General features: G+C 37.7%; 1 protein-coding gene across 6 annotated transcripts in view; it reads left to right on the forward strand.

Annotated features, from left to right (window-relative positions):
* The first annotated feature begins 2006 nt into the window (after positions 1 to 2006).
* Positions 2007 to 16356, forward strand: part of LOC114307164 (uncharacterized) — a 138272-nt gene continuing 123922 nt past the window's right edge. Inside the window, exons 1-6 of one of the 6 annotated variants that reach the window (XM_082887748.1) lie at positions 2007 to 2260; positions 2615 to 2774; positions 2979 to 3083; positions 5057 to 5238; positions 6165 to 6247; positions 6380 to 6495. In XM_082887748.1, coding sequence (XP_082743874.1) covers positions 5230 to 5238; positions 6165 to 6247; positions 6380 to 6495 — 208 coding nt within the window. In that variant the 5' untranslated portion in view covers positions 2007 to 2260; positions 2615 to 2774; positions 2979 to 3083; positions 5057 to 5229. Of the gene's footprint in view, positions 2261 to 2614; positions 2775 to 2978; positions 3084 to 5056; positions 5239 to 6164; positions 6248 to 6379; positions 6496 to 8627; positions 9083 to 16356 lie in introns of those variants that run through there. The other 5 variants (XR_014340404.1, XR_014340405.1, XR_014340406.1 and 2 more) reach the window with 5 other exon arrangements.

A 16356-nucleotide genomic window follows, 5' to 3' on the forward strand; every position in this document is an offset into this window, starting at 1 on the left:
AATAATTAGCTTAATTAGTTAGCTAGTTAGCTTATTCATTCGGACCCTCTTTCACGAGGGCGTAATGTTGTAATAAGTGTGCGTGCGTGTGTGTGTATGTTTTCTAACCTTGCGTCTTTCTCCCTTTATTTAATCGCTTTTGATGGTTAGATTAGGGGCATGTTTGAATTAGCATACCTTATACTTGCATCCATTCATTTATATTGCATGCATCGAGACTCGGCGCATCATTCAAACTGCATTGTCATTTCAACACTTCTTTGAATACCACTACAACAAAACTGACTTTTTACGGCACCACATCAACGGCATATAATAAATGCATGCCGTAGTTTCTCATTTTTACGACTTGATTTTTTTGCACGTCGTAAATACTTTTCCAACCACGGCGTGTCTATTGCGTAGGCCGTGAATGGTAATAACGATGATTTTTTTACGGCCTACAATGCATGCCGTAAATAATAAAACTTTCTACGACGTGCATATGGCGTGCCGTTAATACATCAATTATACACAACGCACATACGCCAGCCATAAAAAGTGAATACTTTTCACGGTGTACGCAACGCTCGCCGTTAAAAATATTGCACTTTTTACGACGCACAAAAAGTCAGCCGTTTAAAATGTTAGACTTTTCACGGCATGCAATTGTTGCCATGAAAGATATGACCAAAAAAAAATAGTGGGAAAATGAAAAATTCAGGTGCCAAACACCAAAAAATAAAAAAAAAAAACAAATACTCTGGTGCCGTTTGGTAACACTTACGTTTTCAGTTTTCAGTTTATATTTACAAAAATTTAAAAAACTCAAATTAAAACTTGTTTGGTAAATTTTTGATTTATAAATCAGTGGTCCTAGTTTTTAAATTTGGCCAAAAAATGTAAAATAAAAAAATATGTTTCTATTTTGAGTTTTCATTTTTTTTTTTTTTTTACCACCCAACACTAGCCACCACCTGCTACCATTTTCCACCACCGTCTTCCGCCACACCACCCACCACTCACCTACCACCATCACTCACCACCCACCTGCCACCACTACCCACCACCCGCCACTACCACCCACTCGCCACCCACCACCTACCACCACCCACCACCCACTCGCCACCACTACCCACCCCTCGCCGTCACCACCACCACCACCCACTTGCCATCCACCCGCCACCACCACTCCCCACCCACCTACCACCACAATCCACCACCCGCCATCACCCACCTGCCACCCACCACCTACCACCACCCACTCGCCACCACCACCCACCTCTCGCCGCCGCCGCCACCGCCACCACCACCACCCACCTGTCACCACCATCCACCACCTGCCACCACCACCACCAGCCACCCATCACCACCGCCCATCACTCACCACCACCACCACCACCTACTCGCTACTACCCACTACCCGCCACCATCACCCACCCATCCAATACTACCACCACCCGCCACCTACCCTCCATCACCCGCCACCACGTGCCATTTGTCACCCACCTGCCGCTGCCACCACCACCCACCACCACCACCACTCGCTACCACCTACCACCCGCCACCCGCCATCGTCACCCACCCACCTACCCACCATTACCACCCGCCACCACTCGCCATCCGCCACCCACTTGCCACCACCACCACCACTACCACCACCCACTCGCTACCACCCACCACCCGCCACCGTCACCCACCCACCCACCTGCCATCCGCCACCCACTTGCCACCACCACCCACCACCACCACCACCACTATCACCCACCTGCCACCACCCGCTACCCACCACTCACCGTTACCACTTTCCACCACCGTCTTCCGCCACCACTTGTCATTTCTCACTCTTTTTTATATTTTTAAATATTTTATCAATTACCAAACGCGTTTATAATTTATGTTTTTCTAAAAATAAACAAAAACTAATTTATAAAATTTTTGTAAATATAAATAAACTTTACCAAACAAACCCTCACTTCTGTTTCTCTTTTTCTATACCATTCACACAAGCACAAACCCTACGCCACCATTCGAAACCACCACTACCAAAAATGTCTCACGGCGTGGTGGCGCCGCCCTGTTTCCCCACCGCGAGGTCAGTGGCGAACTGACCAAGGCAGAGAGCAAACACGAAGAAGGTGGCTAACACGAAACGTAATAGGAGTAGCGTCGGAGCTGTAGTGGGGTTCGGTGGAGAGATGAAGGAAGTTCGGTAGCAGTGCGTGGAGCCGCCTGCACTCCACCATTGCTAATCCTCTCGATTTCAGACCTCTTGCATCAGGTAAACAAACACTCTCTCTCTCTCTCTCTCGTTCCCCCAATTTCAAACCCTAATGCTGTGTTTGGTTGGAGTTTTTGAGGTGGGATTTGGAAAAGGAATGAGAAATGTAATCCTATTTATGTTTGGTTATAATAAAAAATATATGGGAAAAGAAAGGGGGTGAGAAATAAATAAAGAAATAGGATACCTTTTAGGACATCAATTCTATTTTATAACCAACACAACCAAACATAGTTGGGATTTGGAATTCTATTAATTCTTTCTCCTTTTCCTTTCATTTCCATTTCCCTTTCCATTTCCCTTCCCAAATCCCCCAACCAAACACAGCGTTAACTATAATTTTCAACTTCTTAGATCTTTGCCCCATTCGTTGTTCAACCTGTCAAGAGTTTCTTCACTTTGAATTTGCTAAACCTGTAGTTTTTGCCTCTTGTCTGAATTTGCTTACAACTGAGATTGGATTTGTACACAGCTGAGAATTGAAACTAAACTTTGTTTGTTTACTTCATACTATGTAAGTTTGTCAAGTCAATCTAAATTGTTATTTTTTCTTTCTTTGTTTCTTTTCACATTTGTATTTTTTTCATTTTTTTTAGTCTCCCTCTTAATCTCCCTCTTTGTGTCGTTATTTTTTAGCTGCTATATTTTATTTTATTCCATATATTTTAGCTGCTATATTTTATTTTAATCTCCCTCTTTGTTTCTTTGCTCTTTACAGGTGCTTAACTTTGATAGATTCTCCTGGACCACAGGTTCATCAAAGCCTTACCTTTCACCAACTAATCTGCCACTAAAGATCCCCGCATGCAAGGGTCATAGTTTGGTATGACTGCATCTTAACTTTGGTCTCGTAATATTTTTCTGCACAATGCTTGCTTGCAGTCAAAACTGAAATGTTGGGTTAACTCTGTCTAAATCTAGAATATGTGTGTATTCAAGAAACTGATTTTAAAATAGCTAGGTGTTGAATTTGTGATGTAGAACAAGTAGCCGAAGACCCCTAGCTATAAATGCTGATCAATGAAAAGATTGTTAGACCCTTAGGTGTTGAATTTGTGGTGTAGAACAAGTAGCTGAAGATTTCTTGGAACAATTGGACCGCCAAAAGGCAAGAAAGAAACCAAATTCAGAGCAATAGCGACACTTTTGGGATGAGCTCAGAATTGTCTCAAATTTGGTAGTCTGATTGAAAACGGCATTTTAAATCAAAATCATGGCCATCCTCGGCGATGATGAACAGTGAATTTAAACCAAATTCTTGGTTTAGGCCTTTAAATTAGTTATTTTGCCGTTTTAGGAAAGTTTCGTTTTGGGAATAACTTTATTTTGAGAAGTCTGTTTTTATCACTGTCTGTTTTGGTGCTTTTCTAATGTTTCCTAGTATGCAGATTTGGGCTTAAATCGTATTTTCTATTTTTGGTAATTTTCTGTTTATTTTCATGTCTAGCAAGGAATTATTCTAATTCCTTGTTTCCTTATTTAATTAGGTTAGGGTTCAGTTTGGCCTTATTGTATAATTACTGGTATTGAATAATATAAATGGTAGTTTGCAACTATACTTGGACACCTGAAATTAATGCGCATAAATATATTAAATATTTGTTTAGACCTGAGAAACATCAAACCTACTCACCCCCACCTTACACTCATTTACATACATCATGGTACATTTGTCATTGTTGAAGAACAAATACTGTAGGCTTGCAGAAACAATACTGTGAGTTTCAGGATTACAGGTATTATGACTTAGGCTGCAAACAGCATAATATTGCATCCCCACATTCTTGTCATCTTTCCTAATTTCCATTTTTATGTTAATGGAGAAAAACCAAACCATATACCTCAAGGAAAATACATGAAGAAAGTTCAAAGCTTATGAATCATCAATAAAGGTCCTTATCTTTTGCTTAGTTCTAAAAAAAAATGCTCATTTAATTTGATTAATATGTTAGTTTCTGATTCATTACATCTATTGTTTGTCTAGCAGATATGGCAAAGAAACGATTTCGAACTTGCAATATTGAGAATGAGTCACATATGCATAGATTTTCATTCAACTCCACTATTATGTAAATAAGACAACTATTATGTGTTTCTGACTTCTTGCCATAGTTCACTCAACAATATGCATTATTTGGAAAGTAGCATTTTATTAGAATTGCATATCTGAAAGACTATGAATTCCAATTTTATTCTTTGTACATTAAGAGGGAGCAACCTTGAACGTCAGCTGAACCGAATATATCAGGTTGAACAGCCCTAAATGACATTAAGTGATATTTGTATTCATTGGGAAATCAGGGTGTTAGAAAATCGAAAAAGCAGGGGGCCCATTTGAGCTGTTTGTGATGGTAGAATACATGCAATCAAAGAGTCCTTACTTTTTGTTGTTGATTTATGGGGTATTTCTCCCTTAAAAATCTGGAGCTTAGTGCAGAAAGTTAAAGAGAAGTAGAAGTAAAAAAGAATAGATGCATCATGCCTATCTTGTAGGCATCACATTTAGGGTAAGATTGCATCTCAAAGAGCTTAATTACTAGGAATCTATCTTTCCTTAAGGTGCTCTTTTTTTAATTGCTTTTGAACTACATCACCATGTTAGTAAACAGTGGACATTGGCTAGCATATACAAATCTTGAACCAAAATTCGTTATTTTAATGTTTTCTCAATTTGAAATGATGACTTCTTAGTTACAATAACATACACCTTCTTGCAAAAACTAAACTTATTATGATATTGTTATGTGCCTTTTTACTTTTTGATTTTACTCTTATTTTTGGTTCCAATTTATGCAGAATTTTCTTTAGTTTGTATTATTGTGGTAGCTTGCTCGTAGGGTTCGTGAGATGTGGGAGACGATAGCAGTTCCGGTGGCTCAAAAATTTGAGCAGAAGCCAACAACAATTGCTAGAAAAGGTCTTAACCATTTGCAATCCTTTCCCCGTGGCATAGAATGTATAGATAAACAATGTCTGGGGTAAACTTCTCTTCTATTGCTAATTCTTGTTTTGCTATTCAGTCCTTGCCATAGAATGAAGTAAATTGGGCCAACTGGGGTTTGCATTTTTTATCATGTTATTTTCATTGGACTCTGTTTGCTGGCTGCTTCAGATATTTCTAGCTTGTTTTTAAAAAGAAAAAATGAAAGCCAAAATTCATCTGTAATCACTACATCACTCTAAAAATCCTAGGATTTGGGTTCAATGGTCACATTGGATTTGCAATTGTTTCGAAAAAATTATGTTAACTTTCAGTGGAATTCCTACTTGCCATTTTTCTTTTCATGCTGGGAAAAGATTCATTATCCTTCATGGTAATAACAAGTATATGGTTTTCAAAGAAAACAATTATATGGTTTTCATTGTGAAAGAAGTATTGTGCCATTCCTAGCTTAGACGATATACACCCTCTCTTGATTTTCAATTTCTGTTGGTTGAGAAAAGTTCAGTTGTCGTGCTTGAAGTTTTTATCTTGGAAGGTGTTCTGAACAATTTTAATGTTTCAATGAAGAATTGCTTTTCGTTATATATATAATATGTGCTTCTAAATCTTGTATCTTGTTCAATTTGGTTCCGACGAGTTCTATCATATATAGAAAATTGAAAAGAATAGAAAAGAAAATTGCACAAAGTTTGTATCGAAACTTGCAGTAATTTCAAATTATGATGATTTGGTTTGCAACAAACATATGTTCGGCTGAATTAGTTGCACATAATTTGTGCCTAAGATGGCTAAGTTGTACCATTATATTTTTTGGCTGATATGAAAGTAGTGATGAAAGCAGGAGCACATTAGAAATCATTTTGATTTGAATTCAACTTCGTAGCTCGGTTAGGGTTATTGAACCTCTTGATGTCTATCAGGTACCATATTTTTTATCGTCTCATATGATGTTTCAATTAGGTCCTGTTTCTTAGTCTTTTGATGGTTGTCGTCACTGTTCCTCGTGGACACCATGTCGGTGTTTCAACTTATGATTATTGGCTGTAAGTTTCTTGTATTGAATTGCCAGCTATGTTTTACTGTACAGAATTTCCTATGGAGATGCGGATCTCCATGAATTTCTGTCCTGTTTAGTTGCTCTTTATGTAATGAGTTTCTAATGGATTTGGAAGCAGAATTTTAGAGAGACTGGGACGAGTTCTTGTTAACCAAGATGCAGATAAGGGGAATGATTATGAAGCAAAGAGAAAACAAGATTTCAGAAAGAAACTGCTGGGCACAAAACCCCACCGTATGCACCCTCACTAGTCACTATTTGCTGGGTAATGATCACTTTTACATTTGAACAGAAGATTAGTTTTTCTCCTTTGTTTCAGTGCCCTTTTTATCAGAGGCATATTTCTTACTGTGTGCAGTAAATGACCTGTCTTGAATCTTTGATAGGCTTGGAGTTTAATTTGTGTGTTGAATAGAATTAAAGGCTTATAGTTTAATCCTGGGCATAATAGTAGACTGGTGCTAGTGTCCATTTCAGATTAGCAAGGTCACACTTATTTACTAGGTGGGGAGTCTTGGCCTAATCAAACAGGATGGTTTGTTAAGGACGTTTGAAGCAAATCAGCCTCATCCCATGATTTATACCAGTGACTGAATTTCTCATCCATGGTTGTAAAATAGTAGAGCTAGAAGAGGAGAATTCCATTATAATGCCTTGTGAATCTGCTTCTACAGTTATGTTTCGAAGTGTTAAGTATCTTTAGGACCCATCTGTAAATGAAGGTGTCCTATCAAGTGACTGCTTACTCCAAAACATTTAATTAAGACTGTGATGTGTCCTGGTTCCTCTTCCACCCTCGCATAGAAAATTCTTCAAAAATGGTCAATTGATATTTCTTAAAACCTTCAATTAGTAACATTTAACTCCTTGAAGCTCAATGAGTTATCTCGTTATGAATTGTCCAAAAGAATTTGCCCTTATTTGCGACTGCTGCCTTGACTGAAGGCCCATATGATTGTGCGCCATGGGGTGAGTTTCCTTTTTATTTTTTTGTAGGCTATGAGTTCGAATAGGTTATTATAGTTTTCTTTTAAAAGCACAAAGAAGATTCGACACTACAGAGTTGAATGGAAACCACACCACAAATCAACTTCACATTGAACTTCATTGTCAATAGAGTTTGCATAGAATAGGATAAAGCAGAGCTGAAATTTTATCTTGTCTGTCATAATCATTTCTGTGGGATCTTTGGTTGCTTGTTACTTCAAAACACCAGTCAATCTTGAAAACAGACTCCATCACTATATTGTAAATGTGTATCAAAATCCAAATCGATTCTCCAACTTTCTCCACTTTTCCTTTCTCAAATTTTTAATGGTTGTCTTTTTATATTCTTTGTTTTGCAAAGATTGTGATGTATCAGATAATTATAGATAGTTTGGTCCATCAACTTTGTCTTCTTTATTCCTGTTTTATCTTTTCCAGTCATGGACTTGAAGTGATGAAAGAAGAGAAGTGTGGGGTCTTGAATTTGTTATTCTGTCCCGCCACGCATGTAGTGTGTGTGCCCATGACACTGGTGGCGACTTATCTCCTCGCCGTTGACACAAGACTACCGAATAATCACCCTTCATTTACACATTATTAGGTTTAGTAAGTGGGTCAACAATGTGACTTGTATATCGTTTTCTTCATAAAAATAGCTCAAAAAATTGATGTACGACTTAAATTTAATTATTATATAATGGAATTCTCACCTGAAATGAAATTTAACTAAACTATTCATTACTTTTTCTTGATACCTAGCACTGCCCAAAAAAATCGTCCAAAAAAGTTAATAAAAAAATTGATGTGTAACTTGCATTCATTTCAAACCTTCATTACTTTTTTTGATTATTTCTCTGGATAAATTTTCCTTTGTGCTATCATTGTTGTTTATAATTTGTTCTTTCTTTTGGTTGTGCTTTTGCACAAATTTTGAAAAAATTAAGTAGTCCTGAATCTTTTGCTTCCATATTGTTTTCAATAAATAAAAAATTACAATATTTGATGAACTATTCAAATTTTTTTACAACTACCTAATAAAAATTGGTTAATATTATCTCATTCATATTTTTTTTACTATGTCATTAGTCGAAAACAACATGTGAACGTCACATGATTATGAGTATTTTACCAATTGTAAGTTATTTTGTAACAGAATCCTAAAACATAAACAGTGTTAAACTAGTTTCTTAAATTTCGATTGTTTCATGAAATTTGTTTTGAAAATATAACTTTAAGATTGAAGTTGTACTTTCAAAATTTTATATAGTAAATCAGTTGAAATTGACTGAACTAGTGAAGTTAATTACCACTGTTGGGCTTGTTACGTATATTGTGCCTCTCTATTCATCTGTGCTAAACCAAGTTTACCATGTTGACAGGATAATAGATAACAAGACGTTAAGGTTGATCACTGAGTATTCAGAATGCTCTCCATCAAAGTTGGACAAAGATTATTTAAATTCTAATCTTCGCAGTATTTTTTCTCTTCTTTTATTTAGTTGTCAGATTCATAGATGACAAGACGTTACGGTTGATCATTGTCTGCATTGTCTGAAGTCATCAGTTCTTTATAGACTGGGTCAGCTTTCATTTTCAGTTGTCTTGAGGATTGTATATGATCATAGGAATATAAATTTGGCATCCCCCAGATTAACCTTATTACTTCTAGATTACTTTTTCTCAGTCCCTTGAACCTTATTTTGTCAATTATTAACTTTTGGTTACCATGAGCTGAAGCGATCAGATGGCTCTTCTGAATCATTGTTGCAGTAAATTTCTGGTAACTAAATATTAAAGAACTACCATTGAATGAAGGTAGACCTTTGTGCCTTTTTGATTTTGTGCTTCTTAATGGTGAATGTGTTTTCAAATGAGTGACTCTTCCTATTCCTCAATTTGCAAAGAAAGCTGAAGATGCTTTCATGTATTTGCATAGTTTATTTTCTTTGAATGGATATATAGACATCATTATTCTACCTAAATGAGGTAACTTCATTAGAGGTAACTTCATTGGAGGTATGAAAAAAAAAGTTTTGCTTTATGTAGATTTTATTTGCATATACGTTAACACTATTGAGATTTTGAATTTTTGCTAATTTTTCATTATGACATTGCTTTTATGGGACCATTAAATTATTTTATTAATTTTAGAAATGTTTTGTTGATGTTTTAAAATTTCTTGATCATTTCTTAATACCTCAAAAAATATTTTTGTTCCCGAGGAGTTGGTTTTTGTACTTATGTGAAGTTTCTTTTGTCATGCAAATAAGAAATGCAATAGGGATAGTTGCTCTAGCTATTGCCGCGGGTTTAGGTGCCTGAACACATACATTGGGCATCCTCGTCCCGGTAACACGAGCATGTGGATTTGCTACAGCTGCAATTGCTATAAGACCTGTTGTCGGTAGTTTTAGATATGTTTAGAAAGTTTGATATGCATAGTTTTGGATGATTTAATTTTTTTGTACAATTTAGAACTTAAGGATATAGTTTTTGAATGTTTGGAATGTATAGACAATTGTTGAATGTTTATAATTTATGGATATAGTTTCTTTTTGATGTTTCAAACTATGTTTTGGTGTTTGATTGATGTTTTGTGATGTTTGTTTATAATATTTGTTAGATTGTACAAAATTAGTTAAATAGAACTTGCTAAATTTAAAAATTATAAAAAAAAAAATTGCATATTCTACGGCAGGCATAATAAGTCGTCGTATTACATATTATACGGCGTGCAATTAGCGTCGTTATTTATCTCCCCAATTAACGGCATGTAAAAGCAGTCGTAGAAAAAGTAACATCGACGCACAAAATCTGTCGTTAAATAGGTTTTAACTGCGTACTGTAACATGTCGTAGAAAAAATAATGACGCACAAAATTTGCCGTTAAATAATTTTTAACGGCGTACGAAGTATGTCGTTGAAAGTGAATGGCTTTCCATGACTGGTCATAATATGACGCATGTTGCACGTCGTAGAAGGGTTTTTATGGCTTGCATTGCGCGCCGTAAAAACCATTTTTTTGTTGTAGTGTACGTGTTTAATCGTATGTTGTTCAAATCGATCCATATGCCATATTAGTAGCCGATCCTATTAATAACATTCTTTGCATATACCGCATTAGACACTTAATATAGTTAGGAATCATGCATATTTTGCAAACTCATGTTTTCCTAGCTTGGAGTACTAGGTGAGTTTTTACGCTTTAGCATACTTGCATAAGCGTGAATGTTGTCATGTTTTGCATGATTGCCATGAGGCTATATGCTTAAATGCTAAACTACTTGAATGCCTATGGATGAAGGTTTGTTGTTTGAATTAGAACAATTCAACAAATGTATGTTTTAAGCTCACTTTGTTGAGTGGAAAAACATGCTTTACGCCCACTATGTTTGGTGACAAATCTGCAAACTTTAAACCCACTTAAGGTGGCAAATTCAAACTATTTTTGCAAACAAACATGAGTTGAATTGTTCCAAATTAACTAAACTAGTCTATACTTGCTTGTGTGCATCACATAATAATATTAGTTTAATAACCGGAATAAGAACACATAATGTTTGTAAAAGATCATATCATGATTAGTAGAGGCCGATCTTTGATGGGGCGAGCGGAAGTTCTCAATTCATGACCTTCCCCTCTCGTATCTAAGTTCACAAGCCGAGGGAACTTTGGTGATGACGGACACGTGGCCTTTGGTATGAGTCAGGGTTTCCTAAATTTCTCCAATATAAAATATTTAGGTGGTGGCTCTGTATTTGGCAAAGCAGTCCAATTTTGATACTTTTTTTATTCAAAATCAATTTTCCAAAACGATTTACCGAATTTGGACTCTTTGGTGTTTATCACTTTCACATTGTACTTGTGAGATTAGATTCAGAACCACGGGGGTCCGAACTGTGAGGCCTTTCTTTTCAAACCTTCTGAAAGGGGGCGTGGAAAAAGGGAAGGCTTGTAGTGTAAATACCCCATTTTGACTGGTCCTAAAACTTGCATGCCCTTTTCTAAGCACCAGATGATGAAAATCTGAAACTCGTGTTACCTTTTATTTCTCCAACATAAAGCTCAAGTCTGAAAGCAGATCTCACCATTTTTCACCTGTTTTGGCCAAATGTTTTTAGATCTTTAAAAACTTTGTTAGGCATAATTTATTTTGATGATTATTTATTATATGTTTTGATTTATTTTGAGAGTTGAATATTAATTCAACTATTACAAATTGAGGATAATTCTTAAATTCATTTGTTAAAGATCTTTTATAACAAAAAATGGAGATTAACATGCTAAGAAGAACAGCCTAGAACTGCCCCAGCCAAAGTAGCCCAGCAACAAAGCAAAGCAGCCCAGTCCACAAGGGGCTAGACGTCCAGAGGGACTACCGGCCATGGCATTTGGCCCAGTTTTGCTCCAGTTCAATTCTGCTTCGCTCTGGCTGTCAAACTAGCAGTATACTCAATGACTGCGACAGTCATCCCTGACGACTAGGACTTGACCGGACATCTGGGAGGACGTCTAGGCGGATGACCACCAAGAGCAAAACTTCATTTGGACATCCGGGTGGACGACCACTCTGTGTTGCAACGATTATTTTTCAAAAATACTTGCCAACAATCAGACCCATTTTTCAACTACTTCAACATCTAATCATGTATGGAGAATGTAAGTTTGAGTTGAGTAGATTTAACCAAAATCTCACTCAATCTTCTCAACACACGCGACAGACAATAGATGAATTTCTCCTTAAATAAATAGTCGTGCTCTTGTTGTTGAAGTAGATACAACAACAACAACAACACAAGCAAGAAATCATTTTTGATCTTTCATCAATCTCATTTTCTCTATTCTCTGAAGTGTTCATCATTTGATTTTTATTTTCCCTTCAGAAATTATAGTGAGCTTTAGCTTTTAGCGTATACACTTATGAGAGGTTTTCACTGATATAACTCAGAGCTTCAATCTTTGAAATATTTCTTGAGAGAGAGTTTCATTTCTAACTTTTTGTGAAAGCAATGTGAGAATTAAAATAATTTTAATTCAGAAAGAAGAATACCTCATGCCATGATATTCAAACCTTTGAATCTTATCCTTGAATGATCAAATCTTGAATGTATAAACAAAACTCACTTACTGAACACTTTTACAGAACCATATGGGAAAAGTGGAAGGAACGGAGTTTCAAGCCTATTCTATTCACAAAACAACGTCTGTGTTTGATGGCTATCGCAGGCATATATATAGATAGGCTTGAACCCATATCCAAGTGTAACTCCTTATAACTTCTCACCATTAGGGAAGTTGTAAAGTCCCATGAAACCACCATATGGGACAATGAACAGACATTAGTTACCCATTAGTCATTAAACCAATTGAATATATATAATATAAATAAATAAATAAATAAAACAAACAAACATGTGGCATATGTGCCACTTTATGGATATTCTTACATTCTCTCACTTGGCACATATAACACGTTGTTGATTGTCAGGTAACTAACAAACTGATGATGGTGTAGACACCCCAGTTTTGACCATCCTTAAGACTTAGACGTCATCGTTTGAACACTCGATGATTACCCTTGTTTGTGTTCGTCTTGAGTTCTCGGAGGTTTCGGCTACGCGCCTTACCTCAAGACCTCTCGACTTGTTTGTTTTTTGTTTGGTTTTGCATCAAACACTTGTTGTTTTGCTTCTGAGGGTGGGAAATAGCTTGTAAGCCATCCCCACACCTCACCGGCCATGGCTTGAGGCCACCGGCCTTGTTTCCTTGCCACCGGCCATTGGTGATGGCCGGTCGGCACTATTGATAGTCGGTCGACATTGTGTTTGGTTGGCCGGGCACTGATTTTGGTCAATCGGCCACTTTTTCTGGCCGAGACCTTTTCTTGAGGGGGTTTGAACCTTTTGAACCCTTGGTTCTAGCTTCTTGAGGAAGTTTGAACATTTTGAACCATTGGTTCTAGTTTCTTGAGGAAGCTTGAACCTTTTGAACCCTTGGTTTTAGCTTCTCGAGGAAGCTTGAACCTTTTGAATCTTTGTTCTAGCTTCTCCAAAAAACTTGGACCCTTTGTCTAGCTTCTCCAAGAAGCTTGGCCCTTTTGTCTAGCTTCTCCAAGAAGCTTGGCCTTCTTGGCCCTTTTGCTCCAAGCTTCTAAGAGAAGCTTGAACCCTTCTTCCTCTATAAAAGAAGAGCTTCTCTTCCATTGCAAGGGTTCCAACACTTTTGTCTAAGACAAAAACATATATCTCTCTTGATATCTCTACATCCAAGCCTCCAAAGTGCGTGGTTTTTGACCCCTTTGCACCACAACTCCTAAGCACACACCTCAACCACTCATCTAAGGTTCTTAGAGGGTCTTGTGGGGACTCAAGACTTGGTTTTAACTCAGAAAAATCTGTTGGAGTGCTGGTTTTGAAGAAAGTCTTCAAGGGTGAGTTTCTAAGCCTTAAATCCCCATTTCTTGCACAAGCTTTTGGCCCATCTTGCATGCTGTTTTGGGCTTTGTCATAAACTGAAGAAAGTCTTGTTTTTGAGTTCTTTAAATAGTTGTTTAAAATCACTTTGTTGTTTGGGGTTGTTTGACCCCTCTAAGGCCTTGTTTGGCCCCTATTTTGTGCTATTTCGGTGAGCTCCGGGACCACCTTGTTTGGACCTCCTCATCACTGAAATCTTAAGGGATTTTAGTGGTGGGGATGGTGCTTTAAGGTTCTAAGAAGGAGAGGGCCATCCCCTCTCCTTATTGTCTTCAAAATGTGCCATTTTAGCCTCATGTGTGAGCACCATTCTTGAGTTCATGTTGGCCATGTCTTAAGTGTTATTTGTGCTTATTTTGCCATGATATAGCACTGTTTTAAGTTGGTTTAGACACACCATACATGCTTAGCATACTTGTCTTGTAATGCCATGAAATTGCCTTAACATGCTTTGTGCTTTGAGCCTTGTTTTTAGCATGATTTTGGCTTAGCTTTGTGAAGCTTTTATGCATATTTTGGCATGATTTAGGTCTGATTTTGGTTGTTTGGGTCATCCATGACTTGCTTTGTATAGCTAGCATGCAATCTAGCTTGTATGCTTTGAGTGTTGGCTCCTCTACCATGCTCTATTTTCATCATTTTAGTGGTTTGGCACCATTAGTTATGATATTTCAGTCCTTGCTCCATGCTTGTACGCTTGCATTTGATGCCCCTTTAATGCTTTAAAAGGTTGGTGTTTCATGCCCCATGTTTAGACCTTTGTGTATGCTTCCTTGTGTAGGCCATTTAGATGCCATCTAAGTGTGTTTTGGGCCTTGTCTCGACCTACATTGCGACTATTTTGAGTCCCCTCGGCCCTTTGGGACTTGCTTCATATAGCCATGGTTTAAGCCCTTTGGCTTGCCTTGAGTTTTGGACATAGTTGCATGCCTTGCTTGCATTGATAGGTTGATTTGGCATCATCCCTCATGTATTTTTCAGAGTTTAATGTGCTTGCCATTTGTCCATAATAGTCTCTTTTAAATGTGTTTAAAAGTTGCTTCTTTGTGCTTAAGTGTTGGACCATGTGTGTGTGCATGCATGTTTGTATGAACATTCGCCCTCATTTCCATAGCATTTGGCCACTGTTTCGGGCTTATTTGAGAGCTGCCCAAATTAGTCTAAGTCCACCTTTTGCATGTTGCTCAAATGTTGTTACATTGCTTCATGCCTTGCATGCTTGTTTGCTTAGGTTGTGTGCCTAACGTACATTACTTGCTTGCATGCTCATATTGCATATTTAGCTCACATGCTTAGGTTGCATTTGGCATGCATGCCTTGCCTCTTGAATCACCATGATTGAGGTTGGGTTCCTTATGTGTTTGTGTGCATTTCATTTGACATTAAAATGTCCAACTTGGCTTCTTGGGCCATCACACATTGAAATGCGCAATTGGTGGTCCGAGGGTCGAGCACCATACTCCCTTGAGTCTTAAACATGATATGGAGTGTGGTTGTGCAAACATTTACTTTGAAATGCATTGCCATGCCTTGTCTGTCCTCTGTTGCTGTCAAAACAAGTTTCTACAGGAAGATATGGCTGGTCGGCCATCTACAGTGCCGATCGACCAAACATTTGTGGCCGATATCAATATCCATGGTCGATGGATGGCCGGTGACCTTCCACAGTGCTCAGAAGGTGGTTCTGGAGCATCCTTGGGATTTGTGCAAGTCTCAGAGGTGTAGAGCAGTGTAAACAGAGGCAACATGTGTCATGGCAATGAATTTCCGAGCAAAGCCAATCCGAGCATGCGTGCATCCCTCTTCCCGAGGCCTTTTACTGCTTTCCATAGCTTAGTTAATTTGTTTAATTAATTAGAAGTTTTGTAATATTTAATTAGCTAGAATAGTTTAATTGTTTATTCGGACTGTATTATTTATTTGGACCCTCCGAGCGAGGGCAATTGTGTAATAAGTGTGCGTGGGTGTGTGTATACCTTCCAACCCCACGTCTTTCTCCCTTTTATTTATCTGCTTTCAGTGGTTAAATTAGGGCATGTTTAAATTAGCATCCTTATGCTCGCATGTTTTGCATCTATACATTTGTCTTGCATGCACCGGGCTGGGCGCATCATACTAACTGCATTGTATTTCAATTCCAAGTTGAATACGTGTTAGTTGTAGCATCATCATATGCCATCCATAGATTAGCCGAGCCTATTGTAGCTGCATCTTGCGTATGTTGCATTAGCCATGTTAACATGAACTAGGATCATGCATATGATTACTAACTAGTTTCTGTTTTGGCTTGGAGTACTCGGTAAGCATTTATGTTTTAGCATCCTTGCATGAGTGTGAGTATTGCCATGATAGCATGCTTACCATGAGACTATGTGCTTATGTGATATATCTGCCTAAATGCTTGTGGGTGAAAGTTGGGTTATCTGAATTGGAATAATGCATTGACTATGAGTTTTTAGCCCACCAGACAGTGGCAAAACCATCTTTTCTAAGCCCACTTGAGGGTGGCAAAACCTGCATTTTAGCCTACTTGCGAGTAGCAAACCGTTTTCAAAACAAACATGAAATGCTTTGTTTCAATTCAGGCGACCCAGTCTATACTTGTATGCTGTGCGTATCATATAGTAAATCTAGG

This window comes from Camellia sinensis, chromosome 9, assembly GCF_055761805.1.
Source record: "Camellia sinensis isolate YWXY chromosome 9, ASM5576180v1, whole genome shotgun sequence".
NCBI classification, from domain to species: Eukaryota; Viridiplantae; Streptophyta; class Magnoliopsida; order Ericales; family Theaceae; genus Camellia; species Camellia sinensis.